This window comes from Microtus ochrogaster, chromosome 1 (genome assembly GCF_000317375.1).
Source record: "Microtus ochrogaster isolate Prairie Vole_2 chromosome 1, MicOch1.0, whole genome shotgun sequence".
NCBI lineage: Eukaryota > Metazoa > Chordata > Mammalia > Rodentia > Cricetidae > Microtus > Microtus ochrogaster.
In genome coordinates this window covers 15,410,017-15,421,117 of record NC_022009.1, presented here as the reverse complement: position 1 = coordinate 15,421,117, position 11,101 = coordinate 15,410,017, and the positions used below count along the sequence as shown (strand labels likewise).

General features: G+C 39.2%; 1 protein-coding gene across 3 annotated transcripts in view; it reads right to left on the bottom strand.

Annotated features, from left to right (window-relative positions):
- Positions 1-1,013: 1,013 nt before the first annotated feature.
- Fut8 (fucosyltransferase 8) overlaps positions 1,014-11,101 on the bottom strand; it is a 228,907-nt gene continuing 218,819 nt past the window's right edge. For all 3 annotated transcript variants that reach the window (XM_013346567.2, XM_013346572.2, XM_026779592.1), the window contains 2 exons: positions 10,314-10,464; positions 1,014-2,077 (listed from right to left, as the gene is read on the bottom strand). In XM_013346567.2, the coding sequence (XP_013202021.1) occupies positions 1,760-2,077; positions 10,314-10,464 (469 nt within the window). In that variant the 3' untranslated portion in view covers positions 1,014-1,759. The remainder of the gene's footprint in view (positions 2,078-10,313; positions 10,465-11,101) is intronic.

Below are 11,101 nucleotides of genomic sequence, written 5' to 3'. Positions count from 1 at the left end.
TCTGATGACAAGTCAGATGGGAGCTGAAGCCTGACTCATTCACAGCCCATCTCTGCTCAGCTGGAGATCCCACTTCACCTGATTTGTATTTGTGGCTAAACTAAATGAAAATTTGCTGAACACTACGGTTAAAAGTTGTGCTCTTTCAGAAGGGTGCACTTTGAGAGGTAGTTAAGACTTAGAGATATTTAGTGGAAAGATTTCATTTCCTGAGGTTATAAAGGTCAGATGCTTAATACCAGGCTTATGACTGGCTCCTACATGAACCAAATATTTCATCTGGGAGGCAAGCTGGGTGTGGTGTGCACATCTGTAGTCCCAGCATTACAGAGGCAGAGGCAGGAGGATCCCTATGAGTTTGAGGCCAGCCAGGCTACACAGAGACCCTGTCTTTTCAGAACAGATGTTATGAAATGCTCCTGTAGAAGGGGCTTCATACAGATAGAGGTGTTTCATGTGAAAGCAGGGGCGTCTCACGCTTCTGCAGTACTTCCAACATGGGTCCCTAGAAGGAAACTTAGAACAGGTGAGTCTAGGTTTATTCTGGATCCCATTTCGGCCCCCTCTGTTTTGGTCACAAGATTCTCTACCATGAGGTACATACTTCAGAAACAATCAGCTTCCAACCCCTCAGATTCCTTGTGTCCTCAAAAGCAGGACATGACAGGAAGGGCATGTACCTGGATGAAACAACAGGATCCAATTCATAAAAAGTGACAATTGCCACCGTAAGAGAGAATACCACACACACCTGCTATGGATTAGTTTCCCTGGGAGCAAGAGAATGACTATTTCATTCAATTATGACAAATCAATGATATCCAAAGTAAGAGAATAAACACCTCCCCCAAGCACGCTCTTGGCAACTTATAATATGCACCCACTACAGCCACTTACCTATTAGAGGGACCCATGCTTCTCTTAGTTAAAGTAAGATTACTCCACCAGAAAAGGAAAAAAGTAGTACAAGAGTAAAGAAAAAATCTTAAGAGCTATAATTCCATTTCCCCCATAGTTCTACAAAGCCTACAATACATCATCCAGTGATATAGAATTCCAGAAACTTTACAAAATTCCTTTTTAAAATTTATTTTTTGTTATCAAAGAGAATGTCCAGAAACATTGAGTACTAAAGAATTTTTGTTCATGGCATCATTTTACAAAACTTCCTAATGGACAGTGAATATTTCATTTTACTTTATTGGTGTATTCCTTCATTTATTAATGATGAGGTGGACGAACTGAACTGATGAAATTACTTAAAAAAATCCAGACAACCATATAAAGGAAAAACATCCATTCTCATTCTGAATCTGTTGACTGGAGTGAACTCAGTGGCCACACCACTACCACTGGCTCAGAACCAACTTCCCCACAGAAGGGAGCTGCTCACATCTTCTCAGTAAGCCACAGAGGTCTCTCAGGTATAGGCACCATGTTTGAAGTCTCACACAAAATGTCTGTGTCACTTAAATTACACAACGTGGCAGTGTTTATTTCATGGGGACATAATATTTAAAGGGGCAAAGTAGAAAAGAATCCGTTTGTATGTCATGTGTGAGTACGTTATTGGACTGTGCATGGGCTTAGGGCACGGCAACCCTTCATAAAGTAGGCGTTCCACCAGTGCAGCATCTGAGGGTCCCACTTGCTCTTGGTGCCGAGCATGCCTGTCAGTGAACATGGTTAGTCTGGGTCGTCTTCTGCTGGCTGAGATGGTCTGAACTGAGTTCTGTTGTTCCTCTCTCACACTCCATCTCTATTTTTCAGCTTCAGGATATGTGGGGTACTTGACTGTTTCTATCTTCTCTCGGACTTTGTAGGAAGGGTACAGGCCTGTTTTCCCCAGTTTTCTGTTGACACCTTTAGAATAACCATCCCAGTGGTTTCCAGCCACACCGATGATATCTCCAGGTTCCATGGGGATTTCCGCGTCAGTTCGAGGTTGGTGAGGATAAACCGCAATCTGGTTGTGGGCATTTTGACCTCCAAAATAGTAGATGTCATCTAACGAATGGAAGTTTGCAGAAGCATCAGGATGCAGCGTTTGCATGATTTCATAAGCAACCCGACAGACCTTGGAAAAGAGGGAAAATGAGGTGTTAGTACACAGTGCAAACACCCTGCCGCACATCGGTCTCTAACCAAAGACAGGCTCTAGGGCAAAGAGGGCTAAGAACAGTCCATTGCTGTCAGCTGATGACGGGTACTTACTCTTTATGCCTGCCCACATGTGCACACTCACAAACAGATGTGCATGCACACACGCAAGTTTTAGAATTAAAACAGCAGGAGCTATAATTATATTGTACAAGGTAATTTAAGAATGTGAATTAATTGATTTTTAATAAACATTATTAAGAGCTACAAGGTCTGCCAAGCTGGGAACTCGTGACACAAAAATAAGTACAATCAAGTTTTTATCTAGAGAATTTAAGGTTTGGGACTAACACCTCAAATAACACAAATGTTGTTGCTCTCATCCTTTCACCCACTCTTTTTTTTAAAAAAGTTAAATTAATTTTTATTTGTATTAATGTATATGTTCATATGTCTCTCTGTGTGCATGTGTATTCATGTGCAAGTCTTGTGGAAGCCAGAAGGTTGTCAGATCCCCCTGGAGCTTTGTTATAGGAAGTTGTGAGCGGCCCCACGTGGGACTGGACTCTGATCACTCTAAACAGCTGAACCACCTCTCCAGCTCCCTTTATTGACTCTTAACCACAGTGTTTTCTCAGAACTCTCCTCAGCAGAGATTTATGTATTTACTGATGAGCAATGAGCAAGTGGGTTTAAACATATCAACTATTTATTCCTAAAGAACTCTAAAGTGTGCTTCATACGTAACAGCATGTTTAGATTGATACAAGCTGGAGTAATAATCTTTAAGGAAGATGTATTTGCCCAACTCGTGTTGCTTTAAGATTACTTAAAAGATTCTTCTGTTAAAGAATGTTCTTGCTAGCAGGTAAAATGGCATACTCTGAACTTCACTTCTGGGATTTACTATGTTTGGTGACAAAAGCTAAGCTCCCGTCACAGAAGGGCAGCACTGAGGCAATCGACAGAGTCACTAGAAAGTAAAATGGTTTTAGATCCCTTCCTGAGTCAGGTGACGACAGCAGAGAACCATCATGTTGCCTACAACATTTTTCTTTTTTTACATTCTGACTGAGGTCTCAATTCAGGTCAAATTTCTCTACATCTCTACTTTGGTTATCTTGGTTAATAAATTTTCACTGTCCTTATGCCAACATTTTGCATCTACTTAAAAATGAAACCACTATTAATAGCTGTTAATCTGTTAATGACTCAGCAGATGTTTATAAACTGAGACATTTGTGGAGATCAAAAACTGAATGAAGATGTTCTTTTTTTTTCTTTCTCAGTTATGCTGGGCAGTGAGCCCAGGGCTTTGTACACAGACAAGCATTATAACCTGAGCAATACTTTATTCTAAGATACTCATCTTCTAACATTTAAAACACAAAACAAACAGCAAAAACAAGAAAAGACTAGGTTAACCCTCACCTCAACTTCCTGGAAAATTTGAATTTCAGAAACTTGAGCACAAAGGCTAAATAAAATTGCTAAATCAAACTAAAGAGAGACAGCTTTCTGTTTTTTTCGGGAATTAAAATACAAAGTGATTAAGAGAAACTGACTTAAGTCTTAGTGCTATAGCTTCAAGTACTGACAGAAAGAATCAAGACAATGATTTTTGTTTGTTTTTGAGATAAGGGCTCCTCTAGCTCAGGATGGCCTCAAACTCTTACGTAGCTAAGGATGACCATGGACTCTTAGTCTTCCTACCTCTATTTCTAATGCTGGGATATTAGCATGTGCCACCAGAAACTAGGTTTATCTTGGGACTGCCATGGTATAGATTGGATCAATGGTAGAAAAAAAACTATTTTAAAACAAGAATAAAAGCAATTTGGAACATTTAAACTACAAATTCAAAGACGCAGAGAAAGAAAAATTAAATTGAACTCTGGAAAGAAAGAAATATCATCAATGACAGACCAAATACAAAATGGTGGTCTCATAAGATTACATCCTCAAATTCCTGTGGCAATCTTAGTTCACATTCTGACAACCACAAAAATGCCTAATGACACCTTTCTCAGAATGTATCCTCATTGAGATACATAACAGTAATTAAAATAATGAAGCTCTATTAATGACAATCTAAATAACATGGAAGAAGCTAATGTTTGCTGAGCTTTTGTTGTCAAATATTGATGTGAGACATTACTTGACATAATCCTCCTAGTATCCCATAAGATTCTATCATTCATGTGACAGATGCCAAAGGGAACTAAAAACAAAACATCTGCCCCGTTATACAACTAGTAAGTGCTAGATTTAAGTTTGAACCCAGGCAACCTGCATAGATTTGTAACTGCCATACATATTTTCTCTTACAAATCTTATGCTCCATATTCGTTCTGTCACATCAGAAAGACACAACCTAAGAGCTAAGTCATCCTTGGGAAACCTGAGTTTTCTCTTCTGGGTCCTTCCTTCTACCCTTCAGCCTTTCTTAGCCCGAAATGTATTACTCTCAGGATGACCACAAGTCTACCATAGCAGTCACCCACAAACGATTCAACCTCTTCAGTTTTTAATGCATTGCTCTCAGTAAGAACACTGCCCTGTGTTCCACAAGGTCTTGCTTTTTGAGAAAATTTAATAATTAGTTTATGTTTTGTTAGTTATTTGTTAGCCTTTGTTGAGTACATCTGTATTTTCCTAAACCAAAGGAATAAATAATGATAAATTTCAGTTGGGACAATACAAAAGAGATTTCTGGACAAATGTGGATTTGGGTACCTCCAATCACCCTAGAGCTGTAGATGTGGCATTTTATCTTATAATAATGATGATAATAGCAGCAGTTGACCTTAATGAGTACTGATTGCATTCCAGGCTGTAGCTGGAGGTTTTCTGTCCTGCCCACCAGTTCCTGATTAACCACTCTGAAACTTAATATACAATTGTTTGGCCAATGGCTTAGGCTTCTTATTGGCAAGCTCTTACTATAAATTAGCCCATTTCTATTAGTTTATATTTTACCATGAGCCTTGTGACTTGCTGGTGATATCTGAACCTCTTTTGGATATCTCCTCCATTCCGCCTACTCTATCTGTGTTTGGACTTCCTGTCAACTTTCCTCTGCTAAGCCATTGGTCAAAACAGCTTTATTCATTAACCAATAAAGGCAGCACATATACAGAAGGACTTCCCAAATCACCAGGCACAGTCTCAGTGCAAGCCCTCCCTACAAACTCCTTTCACTGCCACATAAAACCTCCAAGTACTGTTTCTACTCATTTTACAGATGAAGAAACTAGGTTACAGGGAGATTTTGTGACTTTACTCTAAAAAATACAAAAATTAGATAGTAAATACTACAGCAACAATTAGAATTCGCTCTGGTTTGAGAGTATGTGCTCTCAAGCACATATGAATCTGCTTCTGGATAAGCAATTGGAACAGTAGACAGCATACAGTAGGTGTTCAGTGATTATCTGCTGAGTAAGTGGTACTCCAGTGATGGATGCTCGAGTCCATATACAACATTCTAAATAAATAATGGTTGTTTATCTCAATCCTGGGGGCAATTTACTGCTAAGAGCTAGAAGGATCATTATAGTATTGATGTCTGTATTCAACTACATTTGACTTCCTGGACTTTACAAACTCAAATCATGTGTTAGGCAGTGAAGGCTTGCAGTTGATGGCAATATTCAAGGTTGGTACTCTGAACGTGCATGACAGAGAGGGTTACTCTTACAAACATAACATGGCTATACACAGTTTATTTTATTTCATTGTGTGCCAACACTTTATTACTTTCTAGCGTATTATTAAGCATACAGTGATGACTAACAGCAAAAATTCCTGCTGAACGATATAATACAGGTATAACGGTTTAAAAAATATTTAAAAGGTAAATATCCATTAGTCTGACTATAACCCTTAGAAATAAATATCCAGCTGAGTATATGGGCTTCCGAGCTTTCTCACAGCAGATAGGACCTTGTTTTTGCCAAATCAGACAGTCAGGCAGAGGCTTTCCTAGTATGAGAATCTGAAAGCCATTCTCAGGTCAGTGGGTGAGGTGGGCAATCTGCACACCTTTCCTTTAGATTAGTTTGTTTTCCTATATCATGAGAGAATGAAACCAGTTTTTGTTACACTGTGTGAATGTCCAAATGAATACAATAAGTGGCACAGTACAGCATCCAGCACCAAAGGCGAGCGGTACACAGGCAGACTCAAGACAGACTTCTTGTCCTCCATGCTGGGAAGCAGAAACAGGGCTCACGACTTTTATCCTGTGTTTTCTCTTTGCCACTCTCAGAAGGTATTCACTACTGCTTCATGGACTACACCTCAATGGAAATTCCTACCAAAGTGAATGTTATTCTTAATTTTGTCCTTTGGGATTTCCAAAATCTGATTCAAAGTGTATAATGTCACCTGTCCTGTTCTGTGGTTTGGAATTAAAGCAAGAACGAGACTGTTTTAACAACTGCTATAAAGGGAGGTGTCACAGGGAAAAAGTCAAATTACAAATCATAAAAGATTTCTTACAAAAGAGCATTACATTTTATGTGTCTGGGTGCTTGCCTAAATGTATGTCTGTGCATCATGTGTGTGCTTGGTGCCAATGGAGGCCAGAAGAGGGCACTGGATCCCTTGAACTGGAGTTATAGATATTTGTGATCCACTTTGTGGGTGCTGGGAATGGAATCTGGATTCTTTGGAAGAACAGCAGTCCCAGTGTTTAGGTCTTTAAGCATCTACAATGGCTCTGGCAAACCAGACTCCGGAGTAGTAAAAACTGATTCTACAACTGGAAATCAAAATTTTCAGAAAACCTTTCTAATATTTCATTTATCTTCCAATGAGCTGCCAACTACTTCCATTTCTTCGGCAATATTTTGTTTGCTTCAGTAAGATGGTTTTAGCAAATAAAAATATAAATGATCACGTAGATGCTTTGTGCACGGCGTTTCCACTAACACATAATAGAATGACTAACTTATGTCTGAAATATCAACTTGACATAAACCTAGACATACCTGGGAAAAAGGAATTTTTTTTATTGATTGATTTTATTGAGCTTTATATTTTTCTCTGCTCCCCTCCCATCCTCTCCTGTCCCTGTCATCCCTCTCCCATGGTCCCCTACAGTGACTGTGTGGGCCCTAAGCATTTCCCACAACCACAGCGGAAATAATGAATGGAGTTGTTGAGTTACACGTTTCAAGTGCCTTTGAAAATGTAAGATCATATAGCTTGAAGTGTAGCATGTGGGAAACAGCTGCCTGCCAACCAATACTGAAAACTCATAGCATACATATTAGCAGCTAGTGTGTTTAATACATTGCTGCGTATATCGTTATCTCACATTGGTGTAGGGGGTCCTTCTGTATTTGCGTTGCTTTCATTGGTTGAATAAAGAAACTGCCTTGGCCTTTTGATAGGGCAGCCCTTAGGTAGGCGGAGAAGACAGAACAGAATTCTGGGAGGAAGAAAGCAGAGACAGACAGACACCATGATTCTCCTGCCCATGACTGACGCTGGCTAGACTCATGCCAGTAAGCCACAGTCAAGTGGCGATACACAGATTTACTGGAAATGGGTTAAATCAAGATGTGAGAGTTGGCCAAGAAGAGGTTAGATATAATGGGCCAGGCAGTAATTTAATCAATACAATTTCTGTTTGGCTATTTTGGGTGTAAGCTAGCCGGGTGGGACGGAACAAAAGGGCCCGCGCTCCTCACCACATCACATGAAGTAAGTCTTTAGTTCTCATAAAACCATGCACTAGACCACATCATTATTACTGTTTTTAAAAGTAAAAGAAAAAATGCAAAACACAAATAGTTAACTAACTGATCTGTTCAAGGCCAAACAGCTAAATGGTCAGAGTTGGTCTACATAATCTATCTGCAAAGCCTGTGTTTCCTCTTTCCTCTTCTCTGTGAAATTCATGGCATGGTATTCTGACCTGTGAATGATTTTTTCTTTTGTTCTTTTTGCAATGGTAAGACATTTCTAGAGCACTTTTCATGCAATTCCAGTTTTAGCTTATGACAAGGAAACTCGAACAACTTTATTAAGCTGCACTAATTATTTCTTTATCAAAAAATATTTGTACAAAAATTCCTATGGTATAAGTGAAAGTAGAACTTATGTGTAACCGAATGTGGAATTAATCCACATTCTTAAATGCTACCGTTGTCAGCCATAAAATAAGATGAGTTAATAGAAGCGATCGCCTTGGACAAACTGCCACTCACTACAGACAATTACACTGTGTTTCATGAACACTTCTATTCTGAATCCTAACACAAAATACTGCAGTTATTCCAGTCTACTTTGTTAGAAAATATTGTTTGAGATTTGCTTTGGTATAAATGGTCAAAAATTACTCTGGGTAGGCTGGTGGTGGTGGTGCACACCTTTAATCCCAGCATAGGTGGATTTCTGTGAGTTTGAGGCCAGCCTGGTTTACAGCATGAGTTCCAGGACAGGCTCCAAAGCTACAAAGAAACCCCGTCTTGAAAAACCAAAAAGAAAGAAAGAAAGAAAGGAAGGAAGGAAGGAAGGAAGGAAGGAAGGAAGGAAGGAAGGAAGGAAGGAAGGAAAAGAAAAGAAAGACAGACAGACAGACTAACTGGAGGACAGACTTCAGGCAGGCAGTGGCCCCAGGAAGAGTTTCTCCTTGTTAAAAAGTTAATTTTTTATTCCATTTATGAGTGCATGCATGTACTCCCTGAGACTGAAGTCTGAGCTCAGGTCATCAGGCATGCCAGCACGTACATTTACCTACTGGGCTATCTTCTTTGTCAAAATGACTCCTTTTAATTTTTTTCCATTTACATTTGAGATTATAATAATATAATTACATCATTTCTCCCTTCCCTTTCCTCCTAGTTCTCCCACACACCCCTCTCCTTGCTCTCTTTCAAATTCATGGCTTCTTTCTTCGTTAATTTTTATCACATGCATTTACGTATATATGTACAAGCATATATGTTCCTAAGTATAACCTGCTTAGACTGTATTATCAGGTAGCTAGGTTCTCAGAAATAGGAGTGGGGTCAAGTAGACACACACCTTATCTCCCACTATGGGCAAGGAAAAGGTGTTTTTTGCAGACAGAATCCCCAGTTAAACACTGCCATTAGATGCCTCCATGGGAATTTGAAGGCTAAGGAGATTTTTTGTTGAGATTAAGATTCCTGCTGTGAGACTCCTGTTTTGTGTAGCTGTTTCATACAGTGAGTTATATTCTTCTTTCACTATAAAGAACTATAGCCTTTGCACTGAAGAGCACCTTCCAAAGGTCTTATCAACATCCTACTTTAAGGTACTGACTGTCATACTGTAAAAAATATGATCCATTTCTTTATTCTTTCTCATGGAAACTGTTCTTTCTCTTATATATTCTCTTTACCATGAGGTTCTCAGCATCATGCACACTTATTTCACACCAATTTATATTTTTTTGTAACTGTCCTCTAGTTGTATTTTGATTCTGAATGAGAGCAAGACTCATATGTCCAACTCACAATAAATACTGCAGCCCCAGCATTCCATGGGGCACAGAACTGACTAAATACCACATAAATACACACACACACACACACCAAACCTGGAACATATATGCAACAACCAGACTCAAGGAGTTATTGCAATAGTGTAGTAATTAATTTTTTTTTCGAGACAGGGTTTCTCCATAGCTTTTGGTTCCTGTCCTGGAACTAGCTCTTGTAGACCAGGCTGGCCTCGAACTCACAGAGATCCGCCTGCCTCTGCCTCCCGAGTGCTGAAAATTTTAAACTTAAGCTCCTTGCTTCACAGAAATGTAATCAGATTTGTGAAAGACTTGCATTCACTATCTTTATTATAACACAAGGGAGGCAAAAGGCTAGGAACTTAAGTCTCATCGTATCATTGTACTGAAATGAAGAAATGGATGGGTTTTGGTCACATGCTAGCAGTTTGCAGAATCAGGAGGTATAAACTTAAGCATGTGCTGCTGTTTTTGTTAGATGCTATGAACAACCTTATTAACTGGCTTTAGTGGAAATGTATTCAGTCATTGCTGTAAATAACTAAATATCCAATGCGTTCAAGCAGTTTTCTGTGGGATCTCTTCATTCTTTCACAAAAGATAGCACTATTGAGTATAAAGGCATACCAGAGTCATGCTAACACTAAAAACACAAATACAATTTTCCTGCTCAGTACACAGTGGGTGCTTACCATTAAAACATACTACCACTTACCTGGGATGAAAAAGTACACACTAGGAAATCCGCCTGGGAAAGAAAGTGTATATCTAGGATCACACCCCGAAGTGAATTTTCTGTATATCGGTTGTGCAGTCCAGCTGACCAAGAAATAGAGTTATCACTAATAAATTCGTAATTGGAGTACCTGAAAAAAGGAAGAGATTTATGCATAACTAAACTTACAGTATTCTACAGGAAGGAGACTGCTTCTTTATCAAAAGTTCCCTCCTTAACAACGAGAACTTGGTAACACTTAATAGTGAAGTCAAAGCATCTCTCAAGTCAACAGTGGAAAATAATATCTTGCACATTAAATGTTACTGAAGCCAGGAGTGGTGGCGATATTCTGTAGTCAAAATATTCAGCTAGATGAAACAGGAGGACTGTGAGTTCAAGGCTGGCCTGGACTACACAGCAGAAATGTGTTTTAAAAAATATTATGGATCTAATCTACATAGAAAGCAGAGTACTACTCAGCAGTAAAAAACAAGGGCTTCTTGAAGTTTGCATGCAAATGGATGGAAATAGAAAACACTATCCTGAGTGAGGTAAGCCAGACCCAAAAAGAGGAGCATGGGATGTTCTCACTCATATTTGGTTTCTAGCCATAAACAAAGGACATTGATCCTATAATTAGTGATCCTAGAGAAGCTAAATAAGGAGAACCCAAAGAAAAACATATAGGCATCCTCTTGAATATTAACCTTCATCAGGCGATGAAAGGAGACAGAGACCCACATTGGAGCACCGGACAGAAATCTCAAGGTCCAAATCAAGAGCAG